Source organism: Schistocerca nitens, chromosome 1 (assembly GCF_023898315.1).
Source record: "Schistocerca nitens isolate TAMUIC-IGC-003100 chromosome 1, iqSchNite1.1, whole genome shotgun sequence".
Classification (NCBI taxonomy): domain Eukaryota; kingdom Metazoa; phylum Arthropoda; class Insecta; order Orthoptera; family Acrididae; genus Schistocerca; species Schistocerca nitens.
In genome coordinates, this window is record NC_064614.1 from 1310833480 (window position 1) to 1310852165 (window position 18686).

The window sequence follows — 18686 nt, forward strand, 5'->3', positions numbered from 1 at the left end:
CAACCGCGCAGACTACTCTAGCTGCACGTTAAATGTGCCCACGTGGCCAGCCAGGGAGCCACGAGATGTATGTTTTATCAGCTGAGCATCTCTCTATGTAACATCACAAATGCATTTCTTTCACCCTAAGACTTCTGTCTATTTTTGCTCACTGCCTTGCCACACACTGAGCAAGTTACATTTGTATTTTACTTAACTTACAATTTTAACTAATATTTACAGACATCACTTCACAATCCTAGCAAACGATAATGCATATTTTATTAGTAAAATTCTATCTAGTGTCTTTATTGTGATTTACGTCAGACCTGCACGAATTCCACAGTGAACACATGTATTCAAAATTCACACACTGAGGGTGCCTCTCCCAATGTACCAGGAGATGTCACAATGATTAAAAGTGATAAGGACATAATGTAAAAGAAAAGTCCAGTATTATTAAATACCACTAATTTAGCAAGTATGCTTTTCTATCTGCCTATAATTAATATATCTAAAAACAAAGATGATGTGACTTACCAAATGAAAGTGCTGGCAGGTCGACAGACACACGAACATACACACAGAATTCAAGCTTTCGCAACAAACTGTTGCCTCATCAGGAAAGAGGGAAGGAGAGGGAAAGACAAAAGGATGTGGGTTTTAAGGGAGAGGGTAAGGAGTCATTCCAATCCCGGGAGCGGAAAGACTTACCTTAGGGGGAAAAAAGGACAGGTATACACTCGCGCGCGCACACACACACACATATCCACCCACACATATACAGACACAAGCAGACATATGTCTGTATATGTGTGGATGGATATGTGTGTGTGTGTGTGTGTGTGTGTGTGCGCGCGCGCGAGTGTATACCTGTCCTTTTTTCCCCCTAAGGTAAGTCTTTCCACTCCCGGGATTGGAATGACTCCTTACCCTCTCCCTTAAAACCCACATCCTTTCGTCTTTCCCTCTCCTTCCCTCTTTCCTGATGAGGCAACAGTTTGTTGCGAAAGCTTGAATTTTGTGTGTATGTTTGTGTTCGTTTGTGTGTCTGTCGACCTGCCAGCACTTTCATTTGGTAAGTCACATCATCTTTGTTTTTAGATATATTTTTCCTACGTGGAATGTTTCCCTCTATTATATGCCTATAATAGTCATTTTCAAAAATATTCATTTCTAGCATGCACACATTCATGAATGCGCACACGCAAAAACAGCAATAAATTGAACCACAAAAATATTGGGAACATGGGCGATCTACTTCCAAAAATATTTATATAAGCATTTCATTGCTGCAACAGACACACACACCACACGCCAAGCTGGGCCAAGTACTCCGTCACGATCGCCCGACATATCTTCCTGCGCTAACTAGGCCGTGTCTGGACTGCTACGTGGGCCTGACTGAGCAGCCTGCCTCCTCCAGTGGTGAATATTTCTTGGTAATTTCATGTCAATTAAATACAGAAAAAAAAAATTTTCGACCTAATCATCCCAGGGTTTCTTTCAAATCTGGTGCATCCAATAATCCAGATAAGGGAAAAGTTACAGTTCTGCAAAGTGTGGATATTGTGTGAAATTTACAAGCATCTCTCTGAACATAAGTGAACATAATTTTGCTTTTAATCTAGATGATGATGTTACTGTGGTCTTCAGTCCAGAAGCTGGTTTGATGTAGCTCTCCATGCTATTCCATCATGTGCAGGCTGCTTCATCTCTGAGTAACTACTGCAACCTACATCCTTCTGAATCTGCTTAGCGTATTAATCCCTTGGTCTCCCTCTACGATTTTTACCTTCCACGCATCCCTCCAGTACTAAATGGGTGATCCCTTGATGCCTCAGAACATGACCGACCAACTGATCCCTTCTTCTGGTCAAGTTGTGCCACAAATTTCTCTTCTCCCCAGTTCCATTCAGTACCACGTCATTAGTTATGTGATCTATCCATCCAATCTTCAGCATTTTTCTGTAGCACCACATCTTGAAAGCCTATATTCTCTTTTTGTCTAAGCTATTATCTTCCATGTTTCACTTCCATACATGGCTACACTCCATACAAACACTTTCAGAAAAGACTTCCTGAAACTTAAATCTATATTCGATGTTAACAAATTTCTCTTCTTCAGAAACTCTTCTTTGCCTTTGGCAGTTTAAATTTTATATCCCCTCTACTTTGACTATCATCAGCTATTTTGTTGGTCAAATAAAATAACTCATCGACTACTATAAGTGTCTCATTTCCTAATTTAATTCCCTCAGTATCACCTGATGTAATTCAAATACATTCCATTATCCTCGTTTTGAATTTGTTGATGTTCATCTTATATCCTACTTTCATGACACTGTCCATTCCGTTCAACTGCTCCTTTGCTGTCTCTGACAGAATTACAATGTCATCGGCGAACCTCAAAGTTTTTATTTCTTCTCCCTGGATTTTAATTCCTATTCCAAAATTTTCTTTTTTTCCTTTACTGGTTGTTCAATATACAGATAGAATAACATCGAGGATAGGCTACAACCCTGTCTCATTCCCTTCTCAACCACTGCTTCCCATTCATGCCACTCGACTCTTACGACTGCCACCCAGTTTCCGTACAAATTGTAAATAGACTTTTGCTTCCTATATCTGACCCCTGCTACCTTTAGAATTTGAAAGAGTGTGTTCCAGTCAATATTGTCAAAAGGTTTCTCCAAGTCTACAAATGCTAGAGACATACGTTTACCTTTCCTTAACCTAGCTTCTAAGATGAAGTCGTAGGGTCAGTATTGCCTCGCATGTTCCAACATTTCTACGGAATCCAAACTGATCTCCCCCAATATTGGCTTTTATCAGTTTTCTTTTCATCTGTAAAGAATTCGTGTTGGTATTTTGCAGCCGTGACTTATTAATCTGATAGTTTGGTAATTTTCACACCTCTCAACACCTGCTTTCTTTGGGATTGGAATTATTACATTCTTCCTGAAGTCTGAAGGTATTTTGCCTGTCTCATACACCTTGCTCACCAGATGGTAGAGTTTTCTCACAGCTGGCTCTCCAAAGGCTACCAGTTGTTCTACTGGAATATTTTCTACTCCCGGGGCCTTGTTTTGAATTAGGTCTTGCAGTGCTCTATCAGTATATATCCAATATGTAATCCAGATAATGCAACGAAAAGTTTATGAGTAAAGATCTACACTGATATGCAACATGATGGACTTCTAAGATTTTCGAATTCAAGTCCACTAACCAAATTTCGTAAGCAGATATGCATTTGGTTTTTTTCCAGAACAGCAGCCAATAGCAGTCACTATTTCTCTGACCAAATGGTGAACCTTTGTTGCTGTGAACAGCCAATCAGATACACTTATTGCAACAAATCTTTATTAGCTTGTTTCATGGGTGTGGCTTGTTTACTCAAACTGCAGTCTACATGCACTGTGAAGTAATATTTAGTAATAGTTGGTAAAAAATGGATTTCAAGTCAAAATTTTACTGTTGCAATCCATTTGATGAAGGCCATGCAAGAGAACAGAAGAGTTTGAGGAATATTCAGGAGTGGGTGGTAAACAAATCTCCTAATGTACTGTTAGGAGGCAAAACTTGCAGCAAATGCAGGAAGGACATATCACAAAACCCATCAACCCATGCAGGTGAGCCTTAGTTGAGCTAGGTACTTCCAGAGATGATGTATGTGATGATGAAATAGCATCAGATCTGGCAATTGATTCTGTAGATATCAGCCTTCAGTATTTAGGTCACTCTCCTGTGGAGGAAAAGAGGCTTCAGCTTGAGAAAAAAATACCTAAAGCAAAAATTGAAAAAAGTTGCCTTAGTGTTGGAGTATACTTGTATGACAACTGGAAAAAGAAGAGTGTGAAAAAAAATTTAGAAACAAAAATCATAGCCCACCTGAAAGATACGCTTCACAATTCAGACCAGAATTTTAGGTTAACAGTTGAAAGGCGTAAAAGTGAAAGAACTGCGTAAGTGTGAAGAACACAGTCCTGCACTTCCAGCATGTTTCTTAGGTGCATGTCCGTATTTTCCAAGTGTGTAAGGCTGACTGATTATGTGAACTGTTTGGTATAAATTACACTGCAAAATGGTGTATAAGTTTTGGTTAACTACGGGCAGGGTAGTCATGGAGAAACTAAAAAAAAATGAACATACGATTTAATTAGGATGCATGTTTGAATGCACCAAATTTGAAAGAAATCTGGGTGCATCAGGCTGAGTGCCACATTTAACTGACATGAAATTACTCTTCTAGAGAGCAAGTGCAATGGTCACTCGTGTGTCAGTGATTTGCTACTGTGAAGATGAACATTACTGCACATGTCAAAAATTAGTTTCTATTTTGAAGCTTCTCTACAATTTCCATTTGTTACAAACCCGGAGAGATGAAAAATCCCTCATTAGTTCCTGTTCTGATTTTGACAGTCCAGTCCGAATTGTACTATTACTTTCGAATTCTTCATATATGGACAAATTATCAATTACATTTCTTATTGAGACATTTTTATTTAGTGTGTGGCATAAAAGATCATGTGAATTAATTACATGTAAATAGTCAACAGTGTAGACATTAAGTATGCATACAAAAAATACACAGAGCATATTCACAGAAAATTCCTGGATTCTTCCCTGGTTTCCCGGTTAAAAAAATACACTTTTTCCATGTTAAGTAGCAGTGTATTTTCCTTTGAATGGTTCAAATCTTATACACCGTTTTAGAACTTCCTGGCACTTTAGAAAACGAAACCCAGGGGGGGAAAATAACTGTGTTTCTGAAAGTATAAATTCGAATTACACCAAACACAGCACAGTAGTTCCCAAAGCATGGAAATTGAGATACCAACACCTTTTCTAAGTCAATCATAGCTCATCTCATGTGATCTCGCCATCCAAGAAAAGCAGAGGTTCAGAGCATGGGATATGTGATGCAGTCAGAGCTACGGGAAAAGCTAAGCTTTCACATATAATTGGTCTTTACTGTATGTATTACAGCTTAAGATACATTAAACAATCATGTCAATACAATTTTAATTAATGACATAAATGACGACCAGCCACTTGGAAGAATTTCAAGCCCAGAAAACCAGAAAAAGTATTACATTTTAAATGAGTGTCAAATGCTTTGTGATTTAAGAAATTCATCACACATTCTCACATTTAATTCAATTCATCTTGCATAAAAGGAAATTTAGTCTGAAGGTAATACTTTTCAAACAACCAATCGCAATATTTTCCCGTGACCTGTTACAAATAGGTTCTTTTTAGCAGTTGCCAGAGCACGCCAGAAAACAGGGATGTGCAGCTACAATGATGTAGGTAGCCTCTTTGTTCTTACGTATAAAGCATTAAGAGATCTTACACCACATCATAAAAGAAACAGCAGATCAGAAAATACTCCACGAGCATAATTCGGCTTGAAGTGCACGTTCATATGTGGTTTTTGAGATGCAAATTTTCTTGTAGTACCAGTACTGTATTAACTTATGTTTGGTTCTTTATTATGGCATAATGCTATACATGCCAAATGATGAAAATGTGCACTTGAAATTAAGCAGATAGTTTAAACCAGCCAGTAATGTGTAATGAACCACTCTCTTTCAAATAAATTGACTGCCTCTGCAGAAAATATTAATAAAAGTGAAACTTCTTTAGCAAACCGACAAAAATAACTTCATTCAACTGCAAGGCAATTAATGTCGGACTGCGAAAAATGTCAAAATAAAATCAAATCAGAAAACAAACTAATATTTTAGCCTTCCATAATTATGTGAATGTATTTTAATTCACTTGATAGCTCTCGGCCACAGGAATCTATTTTGTTTTCATCTGACATGATAACTGCAAACGAAAAGGAAACAGCAAAATCACTGAACATCAACACAGATCACATAGACTACCTCTCTCCACTACAACTCAAGACTGCTCTGCACATGCACGAATCTGGCAGCTTTGGTATGACAGAAAAATTCTCTGGCTGTTTGGTGCTACCACTGACACAGCTAACAGCCAGAAGCAGGGCAAGGTACTGCTCATACGGGGCGCAACTGCACATGCACATGAAGCCGCTGGCAACTACTAAAACGAAGCTCATGTAAACAGTTGTGATAACACGCTCATCAGAAGCAGTTTTTTACAAAGTACTGGACAGACTTCATCCTAAAGCAGTTGACACATTTTGCTGTTAGCAGACGCTTGTGTGTGCACTGTATTTTGTCGTAAATGGTGCATTTCATTGCAATTAATGTTTTATTTTTTTTTTCTCATTAATGTTTTCAGGGTGATTCGCGGACAAGGAAAAAAAATTCCCAGATTCTTCCCGGATTTCCCAGTTAAAAATACACTTTGTCCCAGATGAAAACACACTTTTTTTGTGTTATTAAGTGACAGTATATTTTCCTTCAGAACTGTAAAACTTATCAATCCTTTGAATGGTTATGTTTTTATACACGGGCGTAGAATTTCCCAGCACTTTAGAAAACCAAACTCAGGGAAGAAAACTCCTTTGGAAAATTTTTAGATGAGCAGCAACACGTACGCTGCATATTTTCGTACTACGAAAGTATAAATTCAAATTCGACAAAACCCCGCATGTTACTTTCCGAACCATTCTAATCGAGATTGCAATGCACTTTTTTAAGCCAGTCATAGCCCATGTCACGTGATCCCGCCATCCGATGACAGCGGATATTCAGAGCATAGGACATGTGATGTGGTCAGCCAATAGCAACATCACTTAAGTAGTGCGGATACACAAACAAGAAAAGATAATGTTTTCATTTAATATACAGTGTTGCTACAAGAAAAGCAAAGCTTTCACATATAATATTGGTCTGTAAGGTTAATAAGCTGCAAGAGAAGTAAGCTTTCACATATAACGTTGATATTTTTTGCGCGTTACATTTTAAGACATATCACGCAAATGTGCAAGTAAAATTTTTTGCCGAGTCCAGTGACTTGTCCTCAAAGTTTTCCACAAATGAATTAGCTACCACAGAGGAGAGAGAGCTTCCCATAGCACTACATCATCAATTTGCTCATAGTAACAACATGAATGTCTGATCTTCTGGGCTCGAAATACTTCTAAATGGCTCGTCATCAAATGCTCTCCGATTTAAGGAATTCGTCGTACATTCTCCCACATAGTTGAACTTGCTTAAAATGAAATTTACTTTGAAAGTAACGCTTTTTAAACCACCATTCGCAATATTTTCCCGCGACCTGTTAGAAATAGGTTTGTTTCAGTAGTCGTCAGAGAGTGCCAGATAACAAGTGCCATCACGCTTTGGCAGCTGCTATGACACAGGAAGCTTGTATGTTCGTATGTGTAAAACATTAAAAGATCTTACATTTAGTCATAAATGACATCGGAGGATACTGCAAGAGCATCGGATTTTCGTGAACCATACTAAAATGGCACATCTAAAGTGCATACTTAAAGAGCACATTCGTATGTCCAGATTCCCAATGAAGTACGCCTCCACCTGATATTAAGCTTTTCAGTGTGGGTTTCAGGATGTAAATTTTCTTGGAGTACCAGTACTGTATTAACTCATTTTTGATTCTTTATTATGGCATAATGCCATATGTACTGGAAGATGAAAACGTGCACTTGAGATGTAGCGAGCAGTTGAAATTAGCCAATAATGTGGAGCTAAACACTTCGTTTCAAACACATTGACTGCCTCAGTGTAAAAGATTAATAAAAAGCAAATTTCTTCAACAAACCGACAAAAATAAACTCATTGTTCTACAAGGCGATTATTGCATGGCTGTCAGAAAGGTGGAAATAAAATGAAATCTGAAACTAACAACGTATATTAGCCTTCCGTAATTCACTTGATAGCTCCCGGCCACAGAAAACCACTTTATTTTCATTTGACACGAGAGCAGTAAACGAACAGGAAACAGCATAACCACTAAATGTAAATACGGGTCACATGGAGACTACACACTTCCTCACTATAACTCAGACTGCTCTGAGCGTCAGCCCCGGATCTACAAAATTTCCTAACCGGATGAGTCTGATACATAAAACACACATGTTCGAGGAAATTTAAGACACGTTATTTGGTCTTAAGTGTGCCAGTGCCATCCCTCTTCACACAGCATTCTTCTTTCGCTCCGTGGAATTGAAACGTGTGCATTTTGTACCGAATGCCATCAAACTATATTCAGGACAGTGGAAACTAAAATGTCGTGTGGTGCCTCTGCTGCTTCCTTGTAATCGGGAAACAAAAACCCTTCAGAAAATTTGCACTCTTTATTGCATGTTAGCTAATAACTTTCTGTTTTGGATGACATAAAATTAAATATAGGGTACATAAAACCATTAATGTCAAGAGACGAACAATACAGTACACATTTATTCAATCCTTAGCTCCTAGCATTATTTCCTCCCTAATCTTGCTACAGCTTTACATGGCATGCTTTCCTTTCTGCGAAAGAATATATTACCTCATCAAAGTTCGTCAAACGTTTTGCTACTTGAAAAATCGAAATATTGTTGTCTAATACTCCAAAGTTGTTAATACAAAAAGTACTCAGGACTGGTGTGGTTTTTTCGATTTGATTGTATCTATTTTGTCAATGTCTGCTAGATAAAACAGAATAGGTCTTTCTAACACTGCAGAAATTGCAACACACACCAAATAAACGAGACTGTTTTGGCACAAATGGTCATTTTTATAACACGACAATATAATTCATGAAGATCAACATAAAATGCCTATTAGGCCTACTACAAGCAAAAAGCTTTATGTTAGAAAACAGCTTCATATTTCATCCATATGCTCCAGTTTCTCGAGCACGAGATGGGAAAGTACGAGATTTTTATATGAATTTGGAATCATCATATTCTTCCCTAATTTGTGTGATGTCCCCGTTTCTTCTCCTTCCTTGTTCCAACAATCTTGTCATGTCTAATTCTGGAACTATTCCTGCTTTTGTCAAAACTTATTCACTGGTTAACTTCACTAACCCTGCCAGAATCACCGGTTTAGTTATCCCTGATTGTTCTCCGGTTAGGCGTTGTTATGTTCATACAAACCATTTTCTGCGCTACTTCCAAAATAGAACTTAAGCGGCTGCTAGACGGGGACGGTACAACTGGCCCTTACTAGTGTAGCAACCTGGCCAAAAAATTTCTGTCAAAATTTCATTTCCCTGGATACACCGAGAAGATAATATGTAATCTTTCTTACCTGTTATTCCTGTTAGTCGTTTATTTCTGCTCTGGTAGTCTGGATCTATGGATTTCCCTAGTAATTATAATAACACTGATCATTATTCGCAAACCCAATCAACAATATAATCAAACAGCGATTGGTGTTCACTTGTTAGGCTTTACTTCGCTCAGCTTGTATATCCCGGTCCCCTTTTACCTGCAGGAAAGTTTATTTCTCGATGCGACAAGGATTCCCCTGACAGAGACATCACGAACACTATGCACGCATTCAAAAAGCAACTTATTTATTTAACTATGGGACCAAAATGCTGATGTCATCGATCCCTAGGCTTACACACTACTTAACCTAACTTACGCTAAGGACAAAAAACACACCCATGCCCAAGGGAGAATTCGGACCTCCGACGGGGGGCGCCGCACGAACTGTGACAAGTCGCCCTAGGCCACACGGCTACCCCGCGCGGCTTATGATTCATTCAGAAATCAACTTACAGAGCGTGTTCAAAAACACAACAGGGATGCGAATCAAAATCATATGAGTAATCGATAGACCAACGTGTACTGGATGCTAGGCGCTTTGTGAAGCAAGGGTTCCCCCCCCCCCTCCTCAAGAATATGAATTCGCCCCCACCCCCACAGATACGGGTCCACTGCGTATGCGTGAATCTGGCAGCTTGGGGGCGGCAGTAAAATTTTTCCCAGATGCATATAGATGCTTGTTGCAACTGTTTACACGGCCAACAGCCCCATTTCTGTAGCCAGAAACGGGAGAAGGTACTACTCATATGCCACTCAACTGCGCATGCACATGAGCCCGTTCGTAACTGCTAAAATGAATCTAAACAGTTGTGACGTCATGCTCATCGGACGCAATTTGTTGTTATGAAGCATTGCACAGTCTTCCTAAACCCTTTGACACATTTTGCTGTTGGCAAACGCTTGTATGAGCACTGTGTTTTGTTGTTGTATGCGGCACATTTCCTTTGCAATTTATGTTTTATGTTCTTTTTTTTTCTCGTTCGCGTTTTATTGTTGCAGTATTATTCTGCAGTAGTGGGATACAGTAATATCCTTTGTTAGAGTATCGATTCATACCAGTTGAAATTACAAAAATTTATCTGAAAACTAAAACGACAAAAAATTCCCGGAATTTCAAAAAATTCCCGGGTTTTTCCCGGTTTTCTCCCGAATGAAAAAATTCCCGGTTTTTCCCCAGATCTCCCAGCTGTCCCAAGTCATATACACCCCGGTTTTATTGCTGCCGTATTATTCTACAGTAGTGGGAGACAGTAAAATTCTTTGTCGAGTATCAGTTGTTAGCAGGAAAACAAAAAAAAAAAATTTTTTTTTTGACTGCTAATAACTGATACTCGACAAAGAATTTTACGGTCTCCCACTACTGTAGAATAATATGTGTGTATGTTTGTGTGTCTATCGACGTGCCAGCGCTTTCGTTTGGTAAGTCATATCATCTTTGTTTTTATATATATATATCTAAAAACAAAGATGATGTGACTTACCAAACGAAAGCGCTGGCACGTCGATAGACACACAAACATACACACAAACTTCAAGCTTTCGCAACAAACTGTTGCCTCATCAGGAAAGAGGGAAGGAGACGGAAAGACGAAAGGATGTGGGTTTTAAGGGAGAGGGTAAGGAGTCATTCCAATCCTGGGAGCGGAAAGACTTACCTTAGAGGGAAAAAGGGACGGGTATACACTAGCGCGCGCGCGCGCGCGCGCGTGCACACACACACACACACACACACACACACACACACACATCCATCCACACATATACAGACACAAGCAGACATACACATATCTCACTCGCACACATACACATATCCATCCGCACATACACAGACACAAGCAGACATTTGTAAAGGCCAAACTCTTGGCCCCCTGCAAAACCTTTCACCTGACTCCATCAACCTCCTGACCCCACCGACACCCCGCACCCCTACCTTCTACCTTCTCCCTAAACTTCACAAACCCAATCATCCCAGCCGCCCCATTGTAGCTGGTTACCAAGCCCCCACAGAACGTATCTCTGCCTACGTAGATCTACACCTTCAACCCATTACATGCAGGCTCCCATCCCTCATCAAAGACAGCAACCACTTTCTCGAACACCTGGAATCCTTACCCAATCTGTTACCCCCGGAAACCATCCTTGTAACCATTGATGCCACTTCCTCATACACAAATATTCCGCAGGGCCTCGCTACGATGGAGCATTTCCTTTCACGCCGTTCACCTGCCACCCTACCTAAAACCTCTTTCCTCATTACCCTAGCCAGCTTCATCCTGACCCACAACTTTTTCACTTTTGAAGGCCAGACATACCAACAATTAAAGGGAACAGCCATGGGTACCAGGATGGCCCCCTCGTACGCCAACCTATTCATGGGTCACCTAGAGGAAGCCTTCTTGGTTACCCAGGCCTGCCAACCCAAAGTTTGGTACAGATTTATTGATGACATCTTCATGATCTGGACTCACAGTGAAGAAGAACTCCAGAATTTCCTCTCCAACCTCAACTCCTTTGGTTCCATCAGATTCACCTGGTCCTACTCCAAATCCCACGCCACTTTCCTTGACATTAACCTCCATCTGTCCAATGGCCAGCTTCACACGTCCGTCCACATCAAACCCACCGACAAGCAACAGTACCTGCATTATGACAGCTGCCACCCATTCCACATCAAACGGTCCCTTCCCTACAGCCTAGGTCTTCGTGGCAAACGAATCTGCTCCAGTCCGGAATCCCTGAACCATTACACCAACAACCTGACAACAGCTTTCGCATCCCGTAACTACCCTCCTGACCTGGTATGGAAGCAAATAACCAGAGCCACTTGCTCATCCCCTCAAACCCAGAACCTCCCACAGAAGAACCACAAAAGTGCCCCACTTGTGACAGGATACTTTCCGGGACTGGACCAGACTCTGAATGTGGCTCTCCAGCAGGGATACGACTTCCTCAAATCCTGCCCTGAAATGAGATCCATCCTTCATGAAATCCTCCCCACTCCACCAAGAGTGTCTTTCCGCCGTCCACCTAACCTTCGTAACCTGTTGGTTCATCCCTATGAAATCCCCAAACCACCTTCCCTACCCTCTGGCTCCTACCCTTGTAACTGCCCCCGGTGTAAAATCTGTCCCATGCACCCTCCCACCACCACCTACTCCAGTCCTGTAACCCGGAAGGTGTACACGATCAAAGGCAGAGCCACGTGTGAAAGCACCCATGTGATTTACCAACTGACCTACCTACACTGTGATGCATTCTATGTGGGAATGACCAGCAACAAACTGTCCATTCGCATGAATGGACACAGGCAGACAGTGTTTGTTGGTAATGAGGATCACCCTGTGGCTAAACATGCCTTGGTGCACGGCCAGCACATCTTGGCACAGTGTTACACCATCCGGGTTATCTGGATACTTCCCACCAACACCAACCTATCCGAACTCCGGAGATGGGAACTTGCTCTTCAATATATCGTCTCTTCCCGTTACCCACCAGGCCTCAATCTCCGCTAATTTCAAGTTGCCGCCACGCATACCTCACCTGTCATTCAACAACATCTTTGCCTCTGCACTTCCGCCTCGACTGACATCTCTGCCCAAACTCTTTCTCCTTAAATATATCTGCTTGTGTCTGTATATGTGTGTGTGTGTGTGTGTGTGCGCGCGCGCGCGCGCGCGCGCGAGCGCGCGAGCGAGCGAGCGAGCGAGCGAGCGAGTGTATACCCGTCCTTTTTTCCCCCTAAGGTAAGTCTTTCCGCTCCCGGGATTGGAATGACTCCTTACCCTCTCCCTTAAAACCCACATCCTTTCGTCTTTCCCTCTCCTTCCCTCTTTCCTGATGAGGCAACAGTTTGTTGCGAAAGCTTGAATTTTGTGTGTGTGTTTGTGTTTGTCTATCGACCTGCCAATATATAAAAACACAGATGATGTGACTTACCAAACGAAAGCGCTGGCACGTCGATAGACACACAAACAAATACAAACATACACACAAAATTCAAGCTTTCGCAACAAACTGTTGCCTCATCAGGAAAGAGGGAAGGGGAGGGAAAGACGAAAGGATGTGGGTTTTAAGGGAGAGGGTAAGGAGTCATTACAATCCCGGGAGCGGAAAGACTTACCTTAGGGGGAAAAAAGGACAGGTATACACTCACACACACACACATATCCATCCACACATATACAGACACAAGCAGACATATTTAAAGTGGTCTTTAAATATGTCTGCTTGTGTCTGTATATGTGTGGATGGATATGTGTGTGTGTGTGCGCGAGTGTATACCCGTCCTTTTTTCCCCCCCAAGGTAAGTCTTTCCGCTCCCGGGATTGGAATGACTCCTTACCCTCTCCCTTAAAACCCACATCCTTTCGTCTTTCCCTCTCCTTCCCTCTTTCCTGATGAGGCAACAGTTTGTTGCGAAAGCTTGAATTTTGTGTGTGTGTTTGTGTTTGTCTATCGACCTGCCAATATATAAAAACACAGATGATGTGACTTACCAAACGAAAGCGCTGGCACGTCGATAGACACACAAACAAATACAAACATACACACAAAATTCAAGCTTTCGCAACAAACTGTTGCCTCATCAGGAAAGAGGGAAGGGGAGGGAAAGACGAAAGGATGTGGGTTTTAAGGGAGAGGGTAAGGAGTCATTACAATCCCGGGAGCGGAAAGACTTACCTTAGTGGGAAAGAAGGACGAGTATACACTCTCACACACACACACATATCCATCCACACATATACAGACACAAGCAGACATATTTAAAGTGGTCTTTAAATATGTCTGCTTGTGTCTGTATATGTGTGGATGGATATGTGTGTGTGTGTGCGAGTGTATACCCGTCCTTTTTTCCCCCCCCAGGTAAGTCTTTCCGCTCCCGGGATTGGAATGACTCCTTACCCTCTCCCTTAAAACCCACATCCTTTCGTCTTTCCCTCTCCTTCCCTCTTTCCTGATGAGGCAACAGTTTGTTGCGAAAGCTTGAATTTTGTGTGTATGTTTGTATTTGTTTGTGTGTCTATCGACGTGCCAGCGCTTTCGTTTGGTAAGTCACATCATCTTTGTTTTTAGATATATTTTTCCCACGTGGAACGTTTCCCTCTATTAATTATTCAGGGTTTCTCCCGGTTTTCACAATGAAAAGTTCCCGATTTTTTCCTCGGATTTCCAAATTGTCTCAGGGTGTACACTTCATAATACAGGTCATATAAAAAGAAAGGAAGGACTAGATACAAAGATGATTAAAACACATGGGAATAGAACTACAGCCAAATGTTCACACTGCAAAAGATAACGCTATAAACAGAGAAATTCTGAATGGCACACACTCAGCTGTCAAGTGGGCAGTTTGTAAAATCTTCAATAACAACCTTCGCAAAAACTTACCGCAATATCTCTCACAAAAGCCAAAGAAATTCTAGTCAAGTGTAAAAAGCTGTTGCACCACAGTTAGTGTCCATAGGAGTTAAAATTGAGTGTAGCAAAGCCAAAGCGAAAATACTGAATTCCTATTTCAAATATTCCTTTACAAAGGAAGATAAAGAAGTAACAGCTACTCCTAGACTTGTGCTACTAAGGTCACTGACATATCACATTTTCAGTCTATTTTCAAACTAGTGTATCACATCTTACGTACAAGAATTGACAAATGCAGAATTACCGTAGGAAGAACTCGTAGACGAGCTGCAGGTGGGGCCACGCTGCCTCCAGGGTGGGTTCGTCCTCTTCAGGATCAAACTCCGCCCCGTTGGGATTACTCGAAGGTGGCAGCGTCCGAAAAAGATTCACTGCAAACTGGTGCAATAGGACACTGTTATCTTTGCAACTACTGTAACCATTGCATACTGTACTAAAATTATAGGGCTGCAGCATGACTGACAGGAAATTAAAAAGAAATACAGTAAAAGTTTCAAATTTTAAGACCCAGTGGCATTGTTTCATGAAATGGGGTCACATAAGATGCTTTCTTTTCCGATCACCCCTCCCCCCCCCCCCCCTCTCTCTCTCTCTCTCTCTCTCTCTCTCTCTCTCTCTCTACAATACTAACATCCAGCCAACAAATATTGCATTTTCAAATTTTATACTAGTACTCCAAAAGAACCTTACCAACAAACCAAGCAAATGTGAAAAGCAAGTACTGTTGTTGGAATGTGACACAAATAACTTATCATGGCCGATGGAAGTCTCTCCCACTGAAGAACACCTGAATACATTCAATTTATATCTCGATTATACACTTTCCTCGTCAGAAGGTCTATTCTAATGTAAAGAAACAACTCATTAGCATGCTCATGTACTACTTGTTGTTAGCAGCAGGGCACCCACGCCAGATGTTAGATGCCACTGGAAATCGGCCCTACATATTTATCAGTTTTCCACTGTTTTGTAGCATTAATGGTACGGTGAGTTATGCAAAACACTGACAGTCTAAACTATTTTGCCAATCACCGTGTTTAAGGTTTCACCCGTGTAGTTCTAGGTTCAGATCTTATTTGACAGTTGCTTTCTTTTTCCTGCCATTCATGCTCCAGTGCTGTTGTCGTGCTGTGAAAATGTGAACAGTTAATATCACCAAAGCAAAAAAACTGCAATCTGCCAACTTTTTGACAAACACTTTATTTCGTCATAACTAGTTTTGCACCTGAGCAGATAGTCAGTAATATTTACAAAAACAGCTGCAGTGTTCTCAAATCATTACAGATATGATAATGTGTGAAGTTGTTTCATGTTCTCTAGTGAAACACAGCCACAGAAAACCTTTAAGAGGCTGTGAGAGAAAGATTGTGCTCAATGTGTTCGATTTCACTATATATTAATTCACTGACATTATAAATTGTTCTATGTGGAATTGGCAATTATATTGTTTATTTGTACAAATCACACATATATGGAATTTGATGTTACAAAGTTGGTCTGTTATGATACATTAACACTACAGCAAGCCTAATGTTCACCCGGTATACAGATCTCAGTGGCAGGGACAGCAGACTGCGGCACCCTCACTGCAGCAGCCGGAAAAGGAGAAGTGTGAACTGTGAGGGAACCCCATAAATGTAGCGCAATGGCTGCACACGACAGTGCCCGACAGGCTGCTATTACGTTTTGCAGAAAGAGCAACGGGTGAGATTACTATAGACGCACAAGAATACGTAGCAAAGTGTTAAGTTCCATGTTAAACTTACGGCACAGTATAGCATACCCAGACTGACTCACTCATTTCAGTCCCAGTGTCATCAACAGGAAAATAATCAGGGTATCTCATTAGTTGAATAAGTCACAAGTGAAAAACAAATAGTACTGGACCATAAAACGATGCTATACTGTGGTGAAATCTTAAAACTCGGTAAACCACTGTCGCCCAGTCAATGGAGACCCAAAAAGTGACGACTTGCAGAAAAAATTTGAATTGTCGCAAATTTTTATGCAATGGACGGGGGTGGGGCGGTGATGTAAAGGCATTTTTCCAGGTTTTTCCTTAATATCTCCAAAACTGCAGCATCTAGTGAAAATGTTTCCCAGTACAAAATTAAACTGCCTCTAAAAATGTCCTATTAATTTTTTTCTCTAACACTAACAGTTTCCATGCTGCCAGGCACAGAAAAACCCAGATAATTGAAAATGGTGTTTTAGTTGTGCAGAATTGTTGCTTATCGTTAAATAAAGTGGATTAAGAAGTAGTGTGTAGTAGAACTGCAGTAGAACCATATCAATGGATAAACTGCGTAATGGGGAAGGGGTAACAGGGTGGAAAGTTTGGGGGTGGAGATTATAAAAGTGGAGGGCAAGCAGGCAATTACACAGTCTCTCTAGTGCACTACATGACAAAGAGCAACTAAAGGACATTTCACAAATTATACCGACCCTTCCACAGTGGGTGGTGGGGCTAGGGCAAGGGTTAGACGTTTAACGAACTGTGTTAACATTACACTGAACACAGGTAAGAGTTCAAACACAAGAAAAACATACGTACATATTCTATGTACGTCTCTGTGCAGTGTTGTACAATGCTGCAAGGGAAACTTCTGTATGGCACTTTCAGTGATTTTCCAAGAAAGGTGACATGCTTCACCATGAGCACTACTTGTTTTTCAATTTGCAGACAGACTACATCTCCCCAGAACTTCTTATTCAGCTTTTAAAAACAGCTTTTGGAGATAATTGTATGTGCTGGTCAAATGTTTTCATCTGGTTCAACAGATTTAAAAATGGCCACAAATCATTTGAAGATGAACCACAGTCCGGCCGTCCTTCCACCTCAAAAACGAATGAAAATGTTGTGGAAGTTTGTGACTTAGCGCACTCTGATCATAGACTTACAATTAGGGAAATGGCTGATGAATTTAATTCAAGTTTCTATGTAGTTCAGTCAATTTTAACTGAAGATCTGAACATGCATCTAGTGTCCGCAAAATTCATTCCAAAAGTGATGTCAAGTGACCAAAGACAATACCGACTTTAAGTGTGCCAAGAACTCATTAATCGGACTAAAAATGACCCAGATTTTGTTAAATAGGGTAATTACAGGTGACAAATAGTGGGTATATGGGTATGACCCTGAAATGAAAGTGCAGTCTTCGCAGTGGAAGACTCTAGGTTCACCATGACCAAAAAAAGCACGGTAAAGTCGGTCGAAGGTGAAGACAATGTTTGTGACTTTTTTCGATTCTACCGGTATTGTGCATCATGAATTTACCCTTGGAGGACAGACAATTAACCAGGAATACAACAAATGCATCCTTGAATGTTAGCACAAAAAGGTGCGGAAGAAAAGGTCTGCACTGTGGAAAGACAGGAGTTGGATGCTACACCATGACAACACTTCGGCTCATCGTGCCTTCTCCTTTGTCGGAATTTTGACCAAATTCAAAATTCCTGTGCTTCCACAACCGCCATATTCCCCTGATTTGGCACCTGCAGACTTCTATCTGTTTCCTAAACTGAAATTTTCACTGAAAGGGAAGTGATTTGACTCGATTGAAGACATCCGGGCATATACGGAGAGCGTTCTTAACACACTGCAGGAAAACAATTTCCAGGAATGTTTCCAAAAATGGAAACACCGTTGGAGTCAGTGTGTTCAGTCAGAAGGGGACTATTTTGGAAGAAATGCATCACAGTAGCATGTAAGTACCACTATTGTACAATTACAAGACCATTCTTAAAACTTCCAAATCACACCTTGCAATATGTTAAAAAAATAAAGAGAGAGAGAGAGAGAGAGAGAGAGAGAGAGAGAGAGAGAGAGAGAGAGGAGGGGGGGGGGGGGACCTTATATTCAAGACCGCCATTTACTCAGGTAAATACCATACATTGCAAGGTCAAGGTGGGTGTCAATCTTTCTGATGGAATAGGACTGATCATGTTTAAATCTCTAACAGTAAACTTATGCAATGCATTGCTTGTGTTCAAATATCTGAAGTTCTGTAACACGTAGGTGACCTACTTCCATTGCTGAAGGAGACAATTTAAACCACTGAGCCTTGTG

General features: G+C 40.9%; 1 protein-coding gene across 5 annotated transcripts in view; it reads right to left on the reverse strand.

Annotated features, from left to right (window-relative positions):
• Positions 1–18686, reverse strand: part of LOC126202869 (serine/threonine-protein phosphatase 2A 56 kDa regulatory subunit gamma isoform) — a 408052-nt gene that overhangs the window by 137352 nt on the left and 252014 nt on the right. For all 5 annotated transcript variants that reach the window (XM_049936933.1, XM_049936922.1, XM_049936904.1 and 2 more), the window contains one exon: positions 14862–14995. In XM_049936933.1, the coding sequence (XP_049792890.1) occupies positions 14862–14995 (134 nt within the window). The remainder of the gene's footprint in view (positions 1–14861; positions 14996–18686) is intronic.